This window comes from Panulirus ornatus, chromosome 12 (assembly GCF_036320965.1).
Source record: "Panulirus ornatus isolate Po-2019 chromosome 12, ASM3632096v1, whole genome shotgun sequence".
NCBI lineage: Eukaryota > Metazoa > Arthropoda > Malacostraca > Decapoda > Palinuridae > Panulirus > Panulirus ornatus.
In genome coordinates this window covers 67,892,724-67,912,097 of record NC_092235.1, presented here as the reverse complement: position 1 = coordinate 67,912,097, position 19,374 = coordinate 67,892,724, and the positions used below count along the sequence as shown (strand labels likewise).

At 37.0% G+C, this 19,374-nt stretch overlaps 1 protein-coding gene across 1 annotated transcript; it reads right to left on the bottom strand.

Annotated features, from left to right (window-relative positions):
* Window positions 1-18,869, bottom strand: LOC139752177 (eukaryotic initiation factor 4A-III). The gene is made up of 8 exons (XM_071668133.1): window positions 18,685-18,869; window positions 15,027-15,229; window positions 14,124-14,297; window positions 12,057-12,238; window positions 7,975-8,113; window positions 7,058-7,225; window positions 5,717-5,900; window positions 1-2,757 (listed from the first exon to the last, which is right to left on the bottom strand). Exons 1-8 carry the CDS (start codon window positions 18,824-18,826, stop codon window positions 2,741-2,743), a joined length of 1,209 nt encoding a protein of 402 aa, XP_071524234.1. The 5' UTR covers window positions 18,827-18,869; the 3' UTR covers window positions 1-2,740.
* Between the last annotated feature and the right edge of the window lie 505 nt (window positions 18,870-19,374).

The following is a 19,374-nucleotide window of genomic DNA, read 5'->3' as shown; positions in this document are numbered from 1 at the left end:
TGACAATGTTTTTAAGTATATTTTCATTTCAAATGTCATTTAAAAATCATATAAACAAAATGCCTTACAAATATAACTCCTAACTTAACTGTATCAGACACTTCATATTCTATGCGTATGTTTTCAATTTGCTTCATACACACACTCGGTGAAGATAATTCCAAATCTTGAATTTTAATTCTCTGTTCTTGGTGCTATCTAGCTAAGGGGGGATACATCAAACAGGTATGGAAAAAAGAATTGCAGTTATCTACTTTGTTCCTAACTAGATTACTGTGGCAGGAAAGGCCATTAGTTACAAGGAAATAATAAAGACTATAACACACTTTTTTATACAGTACCTTCTTGCATAACATACCTTAGTGGGTTAGCTTTAGGATGAGATGACACAGCCTCCTCACTTGCCTCACCCATCATTTTATACTTTTATAAAGTGAATAAATGTATTGAAATGGTTTGGTCACATGGAAAGAATGAGTGAGGAAAGATTGACAAAGAGGATATATGTGTCAGAGGTGGAGGGAACGAGGAGAAGTGGGAGACCAAATTGGAGGTGGAAAGACGGAGTGAAAAAGATTTTGAGCGATTGGGGCCAGAACATGCAGGAGGGTGAAAGGCGTGCAAGGAATAGAGTGAATTGGAACGATGTGGTATACCGGGGTCAACATGTCAATGGATTGAACCAGGGCATGTGAAGCGTCTTGGGTAAACCATGGAAAGTGCTGTGGTTTCGATGCATTATACATGACAGCTGCAGACTGAGTGTGAACGAATGTGGCCTTTGTTGTCTTTTCCTAGTGCTACCTCGCGCACATGCAGGGGAAGGGGGTTGTCATTCCATGTGTGGCGGGGTGGCGATGGGAATGAGTAAGGGCAGCAAGTATGAATTATGTACATGTGTATATATATGTATATGTGTATGTATATATATATGTATACGTTGAAATGTATAGGTATGTATATGTGTGTGTGTGGACGTGTATGTATATGGATGTTGCAGGAGACAGCAACAAAGTATAATAAATATATAAATAAAGTGAATAGAGGTGAAATGTTTTACAATTCACTCTACAACAAGTGTATGTGAAGCAAATAAAAAACAAACAAATAAGCACGGTGTTAAATAAAATCAGGTAAAAGGTTACGAAAAACTCTCCGTTGTATATCAGTGAAGTATATCAGAAAAACATTATCAAACAATCTCACTCCTTATACAAGATGATGAATGATCTACGGTTACATGCCTTCATCATCTACAATTACAAGAATATATTCAAGGACAATATACTATAAATCACTGACAAACCATCCTAGTCATGGAATTCACGAACTAGACAGAGTTTATAAATGCAAATTGTGTAGAGAAAGTTTACTTTATCCTGGTAGTTAAACTAAATTTGATAGCTGTCCAGTTGTGATCACCATAACACTAACATTCTGACTTCATCCCATACCTTGACGAACATTATGATGTGAGCCCTGGCCGTTTCTATTACTAAGATGGATACAGACTTAGCTGACCCTTCTTGCCTTGGAGAATGTTGCACAATAAAAAAGGAAATAGCATTGAGGATGATGATTTTTAGAATAAGTTTGCTCCTTTCAAACTGATAGTTTGTGTTCAGAAAAACTGTGACTAAAATATCAGCTGATGATAGACTTGCATAGCAGAGCCTGAGCAAACTGTAATATAAGGATACACTGCAGTGCAGTGCATGGGTTGCAATTAAGTAAAAAAAAAAAATCTGGGCATTGCCAACCCACTGTAAATACAGACACAAAAAGGACATAGGGCATGTACCAAAAAATTCTGTTTGCTTCTGGAGGTACCACCTGACAAAATCAGTTTACTTGTACCACTTTTTTCAAAAAATATGAAAAATACATTTAGAGTGATATTTGCTCTAGCAACTCCTTTTGCCACTGAAAGTACTAATCACAATGATCAGAGAATGATAAATATAAACAAAGTGATGTAATGTGTAAAGGTATAATTTCAGTCCAAAGTGCATGGAGTGAAATAAAAGAAAAACCATATATACACATGTACAACTAAATGAGAATATAACTAATTAATGTGTATTGGACATTTCATATTCTCTTAGTGTGTATTTTCAATTTGCTTCACACATAACTGATGTGAAATGAATTCCACAACTTAAATTTATGTAACAATTATTTTGAATACCTATCTCTTGTGAGATGAGTAGGGCAGTTGGGTATGAACAAAACGATATTAAATGATACCCAAAAAATTTAAATACCTTCTTACTTTTCCTGCCTTAGTGAAGCACAGACAGATAACTGAGTCTGAGGATAAATCAGATCCTACTATAAGAAAATAAAGGAAGCCAGGAAGGGTTCTGGAAAAAATCTCATATCATGTATTTGCGCATCAAACTGAAGACATACTCAATGAGAATATATACTGTCTAATACACTTATGTTATGGTTGGTTAAAAGTCAGTGTAATATAAAAGATAACAAGGAATTTTAAAATTTTTTACTTTTTCACGAGTAACAACCTTCAACGTCTACAATTACAAGAATATACTACAGGACAGCAAACTATAAGTTACTGACAAGCCATCCATCTTGGTCAAGGTAATTCATTAACTAGATTCAAAGGTAATAAATATCAAATCACTTGCTTACTGAGTACAAAATGCAAAAAAATATATGTATTTATCAAAGTGGATAACTGTGTTACATACTCAAGTCAGCACTCATCCAGCTCCATTTAAATCAGATCCGCAACTGAAATGAAAAGAGTAAATGAATTATAAGAGTTGTTAAAGGGGGTAATAATAATAATAGGAATATTTTTTTAATCATGTAAGTTAAGGACCATTTTATGGTGCTCCAGCAGCTTCAATGCCACACTCCAATCAGGTGCAGGGAAATGACACACTCCTCTGACATGAGAAATTCCCACTGAAAGTGTACAGCACTTAATTCTGTCCTATGACCACAATACAACCTTGCCAAATAAGAGTTTTCATTCTAGGTGTAACCAAATGAAAGGAGAATCTTCTAACACTAAATATCAGGTAAAGGAGGATTTTTTTTCTCTTTTCATACATATCTGCCTTATCCCACATTAGAGGATATATATGAGAGAAAAAAAGACTATTTCTATTACATCCACAAATCTACCAATATGATGAACTACATATCTACAGGATGGATTAGGTGAATAAAGCATTTGCTTTTAATCATAAACATCCTTAACTTATGTCAAGTGTCTTTAAGTGAAACATGAACTCATTACATTATTAATACTACTTCTTAATATTTCAACAAGCATTCTAAGTTATCCTTAACTTATGTCCAGTGTCTTTAAGTGAAACATGAACTCACTACATTATTAATACTGCTTCTTAATATTTCAACATGCATTCTAAGTTACTTAATATTCATCATGCATTCTAAGTTCATCTGTCAAAGTGACATCAAACTTCACATTCACCTTCCATTGAAACTAACCTTATATTCTCATAAATTCTTCATCTGAAATATCTCATCCTAATAAGTTCTCTTATTGCAGCTATCCATCTCTTCTATGGTCTGCATCTCCTTATACCCTCAACTGCATCACTAGATATATCTTCTCGACTAAACTATCCAGCATGACCATACCAATGTAAACACTTTCATCTGGGTGTCATAATTTCTTTATTCCATGTATCCTCTTTAAAAGTCATTTTTATCTAACTTCCTAAGTCCAAAAACTACATATATCTCTCTTTCTCCAATTTCTACCTATGCTAACCTATCTTGGAACAAGTAATCCTTTAGGCAAGCTTCTTACACTCTCAACAACTATGGTTTTTCCATTAAATTTTTTCCATTCACAGGAACTTCAAAATTTTTCTCCCTAGTTAGTATATACTCTCCACTTCAGCTTTCCCATTATCATCCTTTCTGAATATTTCTCTTACATACTTAAAATCATCCATAACCTCCAAATCTTCACTATTCAAACTGTCACTAGACCATGACATCATAACTCCTTTAAAAACTAAATGCTCCTGGCTATGCTTCTACTCATATCTAAATTGAGCATCCAACCTGATACTGCTAGCAGCACTGCAAAATCTACATAAAACAAATGAGGAAACTTCAACTTTGACCATGGTCATTACTCATCCTCTCCTAATGCCCAAGAAATTTCAACATACCTTCTTCAGCTCTCACATACATACTCCTCTTACTACCACAACTCTCTCTTACAACATCATTTCTCATGCAATCAACCCTCCTTGCACCACATTTTGTCCTCAAACAATTCATTCCAACACATCCATCCTCTTTACATTTTTGTCTGAGGCCTATGCCTCACTTCCATGCAGCATTAATGGGACTACTATACCATCAAGCATACCCATCTTTGCCCTTAAAGACAGTGACTTCTCAACACATTCCTCAATGCACCCTGGATTTTTACCCATTCACTCACCTTGTGGCTCACTTCAGCTCCCATGGTTCCATTCAAGCCATATCTAATCCCAGGTATTTAATACACTTCACATCCTCACACTTCATATATCCGCATATTTTCAGTGCTGAATCTAAAAGTGTTACTTTCATTAACATTTACACTCAGTTTTCACCTTTCATACACTCTCCCAAAGTTTGTAGTTTCACTTAAATCTGCCACCAGTGCTATGTCATCAGCAAACAACAACTGACTCATGTCCAACGTTTCCCCATTCCCAACAGACTGCATGCCTACTCCTCCCCACAAAATGCTTACATTTACCTCCCTCACCATCCCATCCATAAACAGATTAAACAGCCATAGTAACATCACATATCCCTGCTGGAGACCCACCTTCAACTGGAACCACTTATCCTTCTCTCTACCTACATGCACACATGTCTTACTCTCTTGACTAAAACCCTTCAATGCTTCCAAGAGCTTTCCTCCCACACCAAATATTTGTAGCACTTTCCAAAAAGCATCTCAATGAATGCTACCATATGCTTTCTCCAGATACATTAATGCCACATACAAATTTCACTGTTTCTCAAAGTATTTCTCACTCACATTCTTCAAAGTAAACATCTGATCCACACATCCTCTATCATCCCTGAAACCACATTGTTCCTTCCTAATCTGATGTTTTGTGGATACTTCCACCTTCTCAATCACCACTCCCCCATAATTATGAACATGTACACTCAGCAAACTTATTCCTAAGTAATTTGAACTTTCAACTTTGTCCTTCTTGGCACTACTAAGGCATTCTGCCAGTTCTCAGGCAGAACACCATTATTCATATAAGTACTGAAAATCCTAAGAAATCAGCAATTTCTTATGAAATTCAACTTACTCATGGCTTTCAAACCTCTCTTCTCACTTCACATATAAAGGTTTAATTTTTTCTTCAAATCTATTGCAAGTCATAGCATACTGTCACAAGTCAACACATTGTACTGTACCTTAATTCTGAAGTGTTGTAAGTAGGAAGCATCATTACTCAAGGGTCTGGCTTACCTAAACTTTTGTACCATTTAACATCTTTCCCTTATCTAAATCAGGTTAGGTAAGAATTCACAGGATTTCAAATCACATATTCTTACAATCAAGACCTAAAGTCAATTATTCACAACTCCTAAGTTACCATGACACACATAAACATTGCATACACAATTCTTATAGAAATATGCATTGAGTGCAGATATTTTGTCATGTAACAACATAGCAACTTACCATTCATAGGCATTTCATCAATCTGTGTAGAGTAGTACTGTTCAATGTCTCGCAGGATACGAATGTCATCATTCTTGACAAAATTGATAGCCACACCCTTACGACCAAAACGTCCTGACCGACCAATACGATGGATATATAACTCACGGTTGTTTGGCAAGTCATAATTAATCACCAAAGATACCTGAAAATAACATGTAGTTTGTCATAAGACACCAATTCCTGCACTGTGAACTCATGGGTTTGAAGAATGTATGCAAGTGTTTTGGTCCTGTCAAGCAGGTAGATTCAAATACAGAATTAACGTAATAATGTAATGTAATAATGGATGAAAGTCTCTTATGATGGTATGAGCCTTCATAATGCAAGGCAGATGATAAGCTAATCAAGAAGAGCTTTAGTAGTCTAATAAAAAGATAAAAGGAGGAGAGTTGAAGTGCTGAATAGATGGGCAGATAAAGTGAGATAATTGATTAGGGTTAGGGATACTGCAGGTGAAGATGCTAGTGGAATGGGTAGCACAGAAACATCTTGCATGCAGAGGTGGTATGAATGAAGATGTTGGTCCAATTTGACAAATCACCTTAATTTAGAAGTTTGTTTCACATTCATACACTGAGCATGAATTGAGGATGTGTATTAGTGATTGTGTAGTGATTCTCCCCATGTAATTGGGTGTAGGAATGTGTGTAGAGCTTGTGGAAAGGGAGATACATTGTGATATAAGGAAGAGGGTGAAGGAGAAAAATACTTTGGAATAAGATGCTAAATTTGGCAGAAAACAGCAAAGGATTAAGGGTAATAAATGCAGAAAATAAATTCCTGAAAAGAAAAGTTAAAAGGAATATATATGAATAAATGTAAAGCAAATGAAGACCTTGGATGAATGTAATGAATATTGAAAATAATATAACCTGTAATGAATTACTCTGGAAGGAGGTACATTAGACAAGAAGTATGCGTAGTAAGTTGAAATAAGTTACAAAAGTATGAAAAAATGCTATTAAAAAAAAGAAGTGAAATTTGTACGAGATGGCAAGAGAATTTCAAAGAACTGAATGGAAAATATGGTGAATGATGTCTTTTGGTAAAGCAGTATCAGACATGAGAGAGATGAACACATACAGATGACGACATTACAAAAGGAGGAAGCAGAAATAGAGACAAAACTTACAAAACCTAACCTAACCCCAAATCTGCAAGAATGAAGACCTGGGATGCCTAGTTCCCTTCGGCTGATGCTCTTATGCTACCTTTGGAAAAAAATTACAAGTGAGTAATTAAAACTATTGTGAGTCTCTTGAGTGTTAACTAATTTTCATGTTTTGAGAAAATAATTACCTGTTGTACATCAATGCCTCGAGCCCAAATATCAGTTGTGATTAGGACTCTAGACTGGCCTGAACGGAATTCCTTCATGATAGCATCACGCTCTTTCTGTGGCATGTCTCCATGCATTGATGATACTGTAAAGTTAGCTTCTCGCATCTTCTCTGTCAGCCAATCTACCTGTTAAAAGAACCAATGTTACTTTAAAAGGAAAGACATTAATTTGAAAAGACATGATTGTTAAAAGAAGTCATAGTTGTCAGTGACATGAATGCCCCACTATTTAAAACCTGGAATTCATTACCTATGGAGACTTTACTGCCGTGGCCACCCCTTTGAGGGAGTTCAGGTGCAAACAGGCATCAGAGATATAGACAGATAGAACTTGTAACTGTCTTTCATTTTCTAAAAGATAGAATACAGAGGTTACGTAATGTCAATGGACTAAACCAGGGAATGTGAAATGGCCAGGGGAAACCATGGAAAGGTCTGTCGGGTCTGGTTAAAGACAGGGTTTTGTGGTTTTGGCACATTGCACACAAACACAAGAGAATGGATATCAATGAATGCGGCCTTTCTTTCTTTGCTCCTAGTGCTACTTCACTTACAGTGGATATGGTGAACAAACATGAAAGAATAACTCATAAATGTGCATAATAAATATCAATAATTTCAATAGCATAGAGACATAACATAATTTAGTAGTCCTATGGACTTACCCTTAGAGTTAAGACAATACTCACCAACTAATCTTAGAGTTGAAGGTTTGAGTCCTGTTCAAGCATATTCCAGTATGATCACACATACTACCAACCACATGACTTCCTTGCATGTCATATAAAAGGATTGGCATGCTCTGAATATGCTGGCCTTATGCTGGTTTAAGGAATATAGTCAACAAAAAATAAATAGAATAAATAAAGTCTCACCTTACGCTTTGTGTTACAGAAGATGACAGCCTGGGTTATAGTAAGTGTGTCATACAGGTCACATAGAGTGTCAAACTTCCACTCCTCACGCTCTACAGCTACAAAGAACTGCTTTATTCCTTCCAGTGTCAGTTCATCACTGTAAAAAAAAGATTCAATCAACAACAACACTACTAAATATGAACATAATATTGTTGTAAACACAAGCCCCCAAATATTACTCTCATATATGCCCACTGTGCTAAAACATAAACCTTCACATTTACAAAATAACTTCCTAATAAATTCTTTACACCACCTAATCTCACATCTTCATTCTAGAAGATGAGAGAACAAGGAGAAAAAACTGAAGATGGAAGGATGGTGTGAAAAAAATTCTGAGTGATTGTACCCTGAACATGCAGAAGGGCAAAAGGTATGCACAACATAGTGAAATGGAATGATGTGGGGTCGACATGCTGTCACTGAACTGAACCAGAGCATGTGAAGTGGCTGGGATAAACCACGGAAAGGTCTGCAAGGCCGGGTTGTTGACAGTGAACTGTGGTTTTGGTGCATTACACATGACAGCTAGAGAATGGATATGAGCAAATGAGAACTTTCTTCATCTGTTTCTGGTATTAGCTCACTATGCATGAAATGGCTATCAAATATGAATGACTTAGTGAACAAGCTAAGATACTAAGCAACAAACACATCTCCAGTGCAGGCTCAAAGAAAGAACTTAAAGCTCTAAGAATAACTGTCTGTATAGCTTTATGGGATGAGCTCCTCCCTCATACATCTCTAAGGCATAACGTGTGAATATGGGAACCCAATCTAGGAGCAAAAACATGAAATAAACCCTTTCTTCTATGTACCCTAAGACATTATCAATAGACTAGTCAGGACATAGCATTAATAAGTATACTGGTTTATCTCCTTATCCTCCAACAATGAATCAAGAATACAAGCTGATCTCTTTTTTTCATGATGAGGGCTCCAGTCACGGACAAAAGTGCACATCGAGGCTGGGCCTTAATTCAAATACAGAATTATGAAACAGAAAAGACAAGGGAAAGTATATGAATTTTTGAGAAAGTGAAAGATATCTTTTGAAATTTGCCAGGTCACAATTATTGGGAAAGACATGAGAAGGTAGAGAGCTCCAATACTTCAAGGTGTCTGGAAAAAAACAGGTCTCAAAACAGCCCACCCTTGAGTTTCCAATGGCCACACAATAATCATAGGATGCAGCACCTTGGAGTATTGCATGGTCTAGCTCGTGGCAGGGGTACAAAAGCAGTCAGCTTCTAGGAGCAAAAACCAAAGTAATATCTAAGGAAGAGGGAAAGTGAACCAACAATGCAGCATAGGGCAAGGGGGTCAAGTTTGGAAGTTAACCTGGACCAGTTTAAAAGTCTGACCACTTTCAGCTCTGTCAAGTAAGGATACAGAGCTAGAACCATCTAATTGTGAGATCAGTACTCCGTACAAGGACGAACCAATCCCTTGTATAAACAGAGCAACTATTCAGAAGTTTCAATATCTAAACAGGACACCTAATTTCTTAAAGGCAGACTTAGCTATTCATATCATATGGGGTTTCCAAGAGAGAGTGGATGTTACAGTAATACCAACACTGAGTCAAGAGGTGGAATTACAGAACCATCAAAGGAGAGATGGGAGTTGTGAGCAGTTTTTGATGAGTAATGGGTAATTTTTGGGTACCCCACTAAGATATCCTGTCCAAGTCTGAGCATACTGAGGAAGCTGTGTCAAGACGAGATGCAGATTGAGCGAGAGAAGAGGGAGCAGAATTGAAGGATGTGGATGAAAGCAGTGTTGAGTCATTAATGTATGAGTGCAGTGCATTATTTATGGAGGAGGGGAAATTGTTGAAAAAAAAAAAGAGAAAAACTGGAGGGAACAGGACAGAAGCTTGAGGACACTGCTACTGATGGAGAAAAGGGGGGAGGCTGATACATCTACAACCACAGAGATAGATCGGCCAGAAAGGAAGCTAGATATGAAGGAGCAAAGTGAGGGAGAGAGGCCAAAAGGGAGCTTAGAGATGAGACCCCAATGCCACACCCAGTCAAAAGCCTTAGATATTTCAAGGGCAACTTCATATGACTCCCCAAAATCTTTCAATGATGATGACCAGATATCATTAAGATAGGAAAGAATATCACCAGTGGATCTTGCCTTATGGAATCAGTACTGGTGATTAGAGAAGACTGTGATTTTCAAGGTGTTTAATGATATGGGAGTTGAGGAAGGATTCAAAGACTGGATATGTCAAAGCAACAGGATGACATTTAGAGGGGTCAGAACAGTCACCCTTCTCAGGGATGGGATATATCAAAGCATGTTTCCAAGGAGAGGGAAAAGTTTTAGTTTTTAAACAGAAACAGAACGGATGAGCAAGCACAGGCGCATGTTCACAGGTACACTCTTTCAGTACATGGAGAAGGATGCCACCAGGACCATAAGCTTTGCTTGTGCCCAGAGAAAGAAGTGCTTTTCGGACAGTCCAAAAGGAGATTACAGGAAGAGGCATAGGATCAGTAAGAGGAGCATCAGGGAGTGAAGGAATGTTAGAGTCATCCAGGGTGGAGTTAAAGGAGAAACAGGAACCAAAGAGATATGCTTTGTCAATGGAAGAGACAGCTATAGTACTGTCAGAATGGAAAAGAGAGGGAAAGGTAGAGCGACAGAAGCTGTTAAAGATGTAAGGTGTGTGGGTACTGCAGATAGTGGGGTGTGTGGGCAGAGTACAAGGGGCAACAGGGATGTGTGAGCAGCACACTGCAGCACATCAACTTGACACAACATGAGTTGCAAGCTCCACAATCTCACCCTCCCTCCATCTCCTGAACATACACATCCCCACAACTTTTGAACCAAGGGTTACTGTCCACTGTCACAATTTCACCACATGCTATATTCCACTGTTCTTGATACTAATATGGACAGAACTACTTACAGAAATACTTCACCCAGAAGCACCCACACCATTTTGCTGTGCTCCCTGACTGCTCCCAGCTGGTACTTCCTTCAAAGATGCACCTGCCGTCAACACTGCTCAGTTGACCCAGAAACTCTATGTCAATTGTCTCCCCTTCTCCTGTATTCCGAGCTGGACTGGTCTACTGTCCCTACACTCTCGCTGAAACTCAACTCTCCTACTTCACACATCTTCTCAGCAACATCATACATTCTCTTGTATTAGCTGTGCTGATGCCTATCACTTTACTGGCTAGATGGCAAAGGGACTTTTCAAAAACTACGATGGCTGATATTTAACTCTTGTATCACACAATGATGAATCCAGGAACAAAATCTTGCTTAACAAGACACAGCACATTACGAGCTCCCGGTATGTGTAAAATACCATGGGCTGCAAAAAACTAAGACAAACATGTTAGGGGTAGGAATGTACTGGGAGGGCCTTTGTTTCACTCTGTATGAGTTAAGTATTCGTGACTGCTAGACATCCAGTGAATGCTCTGAGCACTCTATTTCATAAGATTTACAGTTTGGTCATATCTGCTTTTAAGAGGGGAGGAAGAAAGGCAGTTGAAGCATAGTCCAGAGTGAAGTGGACAAATTGTTTTCAGAGAACGCTAATTCCATTGGATATCATTCTGATGTACTATCTGCTAGAAATTTCTTGTCTCTCTTTTACTTTTAGACTTTATTTTTCTATGATAATGCTGTAATTTATCAAACTCCCTTGCAAAGATGAGAAAAACAGTACCCATTCTTTAGCCTAGCACTGGTTTCATGTCTTTGAAATGAACTAGATGAGTTTGTGTACTCTTTTCTGATGGCCTTCATTCATAAAACTGTATTCATCAAGTGTCCTATTATGTGTTTGCTTAATGTAGTTCAATTTTGCTTCATTTGTATACAATAAGCATTCTGAGCAGGTTTCTGTCTCTCATGGTTTCAGAGATCTCAGTATTTCATTGAGAGAGAGAAAAAGGAGTGAATTGTCTCTCAAGTACTTTTACTGTGCAAGGATAATAGGTAGCTAAAACAAACATTAAAAATGCTATAGTATCTTTGAATGTTTCTGCAAAATAATTCTAACTCACCGTTTCACCAGAATACGAATGGGGTCTGTCATGAATTTTGATGTCATTTCCAATATCTCATGTGGTAATGTTGCAGAGATGAGGACCACCTGAGTGGCTGGAGGTAGGTAGCGGTACACATCATATATCTGTTCTTTAAAACCTTTATTCAGCATCTCATCTGCTTCATCCAACACAAGCATCTAAGGGGAAATACAAATTATCAGCCAAACAAGGAAGTTGTAACTCATGTACTTTGGGATGAAATTCAAATAAATTTGATACTGAAAATGTACTTGTGAAAGACTAGTGCCATTAATGCACTCAGCCTATACTGGCCAACTCTTAAGTGTTAGTTGTTCTTGATATGTAGAATTCTATATTTGATTACCAAGATGCCTAAACTGAGCTACTTTGCTATCACTTGGTAACTGCATTCTACTGCAGTTTTGTGGTATTTGTAATGTTAGAACCTAATGGTTACTCAGCACTTTTTAGCATAAAAAATGTAACTAAAACCTTAAAACTACATATAAGAATCTACATATTTTGGCTTTCTTTAAAAAATTCATCAATCTATTCTAGCAGGGGGCTGGACCCAATCCCCATTTAAATTTCTAAATGTTGGAACAGAGGGAGCCAAGTGAGAAGTGCTCATCCTCCTTAATGGCTCAGGCTGGGGTATCTGAAAGTGAATGGATATAACCAGGGTGAGAAGAAGGTATATATGGGTAGTATGTTTGGGAAGAGGAATCTGGATGCTCAGTCTATTAGTGAAACCACGCTCAAATGGAAGAGGAAAGAATGGCTTGGGGAGGGTCTAAGAAGTAAAGTTTTGGGATAGTGTGAAGGCAAGGTTAAAGGAAATGGCAGCACTTCTACTGAAGGAGTTGCTGAGGTAATACGTGAAACAGTGTAAGGAAGCTAGCTCTAGGTTGATAAGAGTGAAAATAAAAGGGGATTACAAGAGGTGGGTGAGCATTTTAGATGAAGCTGAGAGAGCAACCTGACATTTTTGATGTCAGGGAAAGAGCATAAGCAATGGGTAATTTGAATGCAAGAGAGTGTGATGTGGCAGTTGTGAGTATAAACAGGGAGCATAATGCAATGCATATGAACAAAAATAGCAAAAAGCAAGTGAAGCTGTGAGCTGAAAAAGGCCAGTTGATTGGAAATACCTAGTGTAAAGGGAAGGACATACATCAGTATATGTGGGAGAATAAATTGTAAGGGAACATTATGTACTAATTGATAGGCATGCAATATACAGACTCTTAGATGCATTAAGAGGGGCAACAGTTTGCTGATAACACAGTTCTGGTGGCAGATTTGAGGGAGAAGTCTTCACAAGAACCAACTAGTTAAGGTCTACTGTTGGTCAACTGTAGAAATGGAAGTTTACAGACTTACACTTTATGAAGAAAATCATATAATGAAATCTGACAAAACCAAAAATATATCTTTGTTAACAAAATTCAATGGAGTTCACCAGTTATATAGATTCTTCTGCCATGGCCATCCCCTCAAGGGAGTTCCCAAAGGGAGCAAGTGTCACTAACATGACAGATATATAGAAAGACAATAATCACAGAAAATCTCTGAATGTCGATACAACAGTTTTAAGATGAGCATGGATGAAAATATATTTTGATGAGTGAACAAAAATAGAATATCTAGTATACATGAGGCTACCACATCTCCATCTGTACCTCTCCTAACTGTCTAACAACTTATCAGCTGATGCTGGTTTCAGTACATCATACATGATAACCAGGAAATGGATGTATGTAAATGAAGTTATTGCTGTTTTGTTCTTGACACTATCTCTCAAAAGGTAGAGGATGCAACTGGATGTGAGAAAACAAATCTTATCACCAAATAAATCAGAAATGATTAAGTTTTACACATTCAAGTGCTTAGTGCAGTATTACAGAGCACCAAATCATTACTACCTCTTGATCCAAACTATGTAATATGTTTGGTCTACACTAACAACCTTACAATAACAGTATGTCATACTGAATACTCAATGTACCGGTCTTTTGTAATAAGCTATTAGTAATAGATTAAGAATTAAGATATACTAACCTTTATTGAACGAGTTCTAAGTGTACGACGTCTGATCATGTCAAACACTCTGCCTGGAGTACCTGACACTACATGCTGCCCATAGTCCAACTTGCGAATATCTTCTCCAAGGTTTGTTCCTCCAATGCATGCATGGCACTGAACACTCATGTAATCCCCAAGTGCCAACACAACCTGAAAATACAGGTGTTCATCATGTGTTCACTTATGTTGAAACTAAGTGGAGGAACTCTTGTAAAGCAACAACATAAAAACAATTATATCACTTGAAAAGTGAAACATTTGTCTCACACAAAACATAGTATCAACTTTCTGTGTGCATACTTCCAGTAACAAATGGGCAATAAGACTGGCATAAACAGCTAGAGAGAACTTCTGATTAACCAAGACCTGTGGAAATTCAATCTCAAAGCATGACTAATTGATTAGCTTAACTTTTTACCAAGCTAAAAACAAAAAAACATGTCAAGATGAGGTTTTAATGCCTATTCTTGTTGCAAGATTATACTGGAAACTTGTGCTAGATATAAAAACTTCTAATAGTACTGTACAGCGAAGAAAGCAAGGAAGGCGGTTAATTTGGTTCATGTAAGGACTATCGAGTTTCAAAGAGAGAAGTGAATGTGTGAGTAATATCTGGATGCTCTACCATGAGGTAATATCTGTGACTGAAATACTAACTTGAATACACAAAGACAACTTTACCAAAGTCTTTCATATGATATACAGGCAAACACATGCAAAGAGAATCCCTACCACATTCATGCTGGGTAATGACACTGAATGATCTGGGCTAAAAAGTTAAGATTTTAAATCACAGTCAATTCTGGTTTGATCTGACAGGAGCAACATGAAGAGTTTGTTTATGATTGAGAAATAAAATAAAACCATACTTAAACTTACTTTCTGAATCTGTACAGCCAACTCCCTTGTGGGTGACAGTGTGAGGACCTGGGTCTCCCGAACATTTATATCCAAAATCTGTAGGATAGATATTGAGAAGGTGGCTGTTTTCCCTGTGCCAGACTGGGCTTGGGCTATTACATCACGGCCCTTAATAATGGGTTTGATGGCACGTTGTTGGATAGCTGAAGGCTTCTCAAACCCTGCAAAATATTGATTAAACAATAACAAATCTGCAGTTTCTTGTAGATAACATTAAATGAAATATATGTTAAGAGAAAAAAAGTCAGTTTAATGGAAACATATCTAAAGACTTCAGTGCTAACCTGCACCCTTCAGTCACTTTTATGAGAGAATAGTAGTACATAAGGCCTATTCTTCAAAACTAGTACCCTAATCTAGTCATGGATATGCAATGCAATTTACATTTTTTCATCTTACTCCATTTCACTAGCATTTGGATAGAATGGTTAGGTTAAGTGAGCTTGCTTACATGCTCATGTGACCAAATGTGACCAATCTCCCTACACAAAAGAGGAGGTTTTTATTCATTTTTCTATCAACAGACCACTTTGGTTTCTGATCTTGAAAGATGGCCGCTTAGATGAGTCATACGTTATCAGATACTGCAATAATATTATGTTGCGAACCACTGCATCTTGTGGAACAAAGTGGAGTTTGTCTACCATATAAAGAATTAAGTGAAAAAAATATAAACAAGTGATAACACTCTAGGAAAATAAGTCAACATCAGGCTGAACAGCACTTAACAATATAAGTCAACACCAAGCTGCAAAGCACTTATCATCTTAGCATTACGCTCCTTCCACAAATCTGTTATTCCTCCCTAGGTAAGTAGAGGCTTGTTTCTTGTTTTTTATCATTCTTATATGATGTTTTAATATTCAATGAAAGATTCTACCTGCATTATTTCTGTATTTAAGATGAGTATTGGTGTTTAGGAAGAACAATCTGGTGAGAGTACTGTGGCAAAATAATTCTTTTTTTGTCTTTGGCTAAGAATATTTTTTGTTTATACCAATCTTTCTTCTACCAGCTCATCTGAATGCAACTTAAGCAATGTGGATGATATACTCTGTGTTACTCAAGTACATTTCTTCATAATTCCAACAGGGAAAAAGTGCTACTGGCACCTCTGAGGTCAACAGCCCCAATGGGCAATGTATAAAAAGTTCTGGTACACCCAGAGATTCATCTACATTCACATCACAAATTGTCTATTTTCAATGTCTATACCATCTGTGATCTATCAATTTACTGATGTTTGAGTGTTACACTGTTATATTCAAGCGTTTCCACATTTTCTAAACTTCAAAGCCCTTCTCAACTTTTAAACTGGTAAAAAAGTTCCAGTTTGGGGCATCAAAGACATAACTTATGTATCTAAAAGATATGTGAATGAATGAACTCCTTATACACTGAAGAAGTAATTTAGACCAGGGAACGTGATTTAGAGTACAATATTCTATGCTACCATAAACGATAATGATAGTGAGGAGGCTTTGAAAATCTGGGAAAACTGAGGTGAAAGGAAGACATTTCTAGAAATAAAGAGAGCCTATGAAAATGGTGTCATATGAATATGATGTCATTTACCACGGTACTTGGTGAACTCTAGGGGATTTCTACCCCATCAGCTCTAGATGGGCCAAGGCTGTTGTGTTGGGTCATTGGTCAAATGAGCTGTTGGCATCCACAGCCTGCAATCTCCACAACTTGGCTGGTATGGTACAGTTTGTGGGTACTTGTCCAGGGAACTCTTCTCTACTGTACATCCCATGGTGCTTTTGATGACAGCAGGCAAAACAGTGAAGAGTTTTGGGCCCCTGTTTAAGGTGTTCTGTTTGTGCATTTCAGCAGTAGTATTTTATAAGGTCTTCCATGACTTTCATGATAACAAGGTGTTATTTCAAGCTTAAGAACCATCCTTTCTGGGATTTTCCTCATACAGATGATGAAATAACTCGCATCAGTGCTACTAGCAGTATAGCTTCTAAGATGTCAGCCATTACCAGTAATCTAGTTCCTTTACAACATGCATATGGCTATGAAAGATCTCGGAACATTTTTTAATTGTGCAATTTGATTACATTGTAGGGTGATTTATGAATACAGCAATATTCAATTCATGAAAGCACTGACTCCTAGAAGATTGTCATCAATGGTTCTTCTCCTTTTGTTAGGAAAGTCAACAGCATCCAGCCTACTATCCTCCTCAGAATGCAACCACAGTTTATTGTTCTCAGTAGATTAAACTGTTAACCATTATCATTCCAATGTCTTTTACGATGTTCAATTGATTTATGAGAGCATCTATGTCTGTCTGGTAATATATGTTTCTTGATTTCTTTATTCTATTCATAATATAGAGTTAAAACTTATCCCTACAGAAAGGCATGTTTACAACGGCCCAGTTTAAGACAATATTCATGTCTCTTTGTAGCCTTTATGCATTCTCAACTGATACAATATTCATACTTATTCTTATAGCATCTGCAAAGGATGATATAAACTGTGGCTTGTTCATTTCAATACAGGTACTGGCAAGCTTGACTGCCATATGTGTTTAGTGTTCACGTGTTTACTTCTTACAACTGCATGCAACCAATGGATCCCAGACACTTTGGCCCCTACTGATGCTTCATTTCAGTTATGCTTTTTCATCACAGTATTAGCAGTCCTTTTTAGAAATGAAGGGTAGGCTAGAGGTTATGCAAATTATCAAGTAATATATGCACAACATTCTACTCCCGGAAATCATACACTGTGTTATCCTTAATGAGATATTTATATATATTCAATGAGTATGTATTCTGCCAAAAGAAACTCATCAACTCACAACTTTTCCTACAACAGTATGCAATAATGTAACACATAATGCTTCCATACTCTATGTCACTTATACAAAGTATAAAGTCTGCGGACATGATTCTTATCCAAATCCTCATGTCAGATTCATAATGCCCCTAAATTAGAACTATAGCTTCAATCTTGATAAAAAATTCATCGTAACCTATCCTAAGACGATTTAACATAACCCACTTTTAAGTGGTTGTTTTCTCTATTTCCCTCAACCAGGTGAGTGCTTTAAGGAACAATAATTAAATAAATTTTCATAGACAAAAGTTATGTATAAATACAACTTATGAGGACTTAATTCTTCTACATCAGTACTAGTAACTGTGCCCAGCTCTTCAGTATTAGTTATTAATCATAAAATTTTTCTTTTTTCTGACTGGAGTATTCTTTTTACACTTATTCTTTAATCTAAATGTACTACAAGGACCATGATGGTAATACGTTTACATTATTCTACTTTATATGCTATCCTCAGTGAAATGAGAATGTACAAGTTATATAAAAAAAAAAAAAGTCCTTGCTACACTACACATACCCGAAGGTTAACTTCTAGCAACAGCTTTCTAATTCAACATAATGACCCTCAACTCTTTTCACCACTTCCTTGCGAAAATGTACACGCTGTAATCAAACAGCTGCTATGAGAACATAGCCCATGATAAAAGTAATAAGAACACTCGTGAATAACAGAAATAACATGGTATCAACCATTAACGATTTTTAAACGAGTAGCAATGAGTTTCAACAGATTCTTGTAGTTTCACAACATGTTACTTACCATATGCGTATATTCCTCGAAGAAGATCTTCTCTAAGGCCCATATTATCAAAGGTGGGCACCACCTGAACTTCCTCACTCGTCTCAAACTCGACATTTGAAAGATCTTCAGGAATCACTCTTCTTATCCTTCCGTCCGCCATGATGTTTACTGTCACTCTGGTCCTTCGTGTGGAACCGTGGAACAGACTCTGCAGCGGAATGAAGTATGAAAAAGAGAAATACTTCTACATTTGTTTTGTTTGTGTGTCTCTATTACACCTATACGTTATACAATTTTACATATGAAATAGTATATGAAATGTTTCAAACACGCTCCTATATCGCTAAAACAATCAATATGGTTTCCGTTCTAAATTCACTTACCTCAGCCTTAATCATTGCTGAAATTTGAAAATTAAAATATGATTGTGACTGGCATTAAGTCTTTCTAAAATACTTTTTAAGTATGATATACATCTACAATACAGTTAATTCTTGTTAATGTCACATCGCTTAAGCTCTGAATTGCTGAGATTTCTACGGACGTGCATTTCATGCCGTATGCTACTGAACTAGAAAAATTATCAGTGCATAAAGTGTGAAAAGTTTCTTGGCTTTGTCTTGGCTCCTTCTGATAAATATGGAGTCAGCTTCATACTCTATATGAACGTCTAGTGGAGTTTTGATAAAGTTGTATGTGATTTAATAC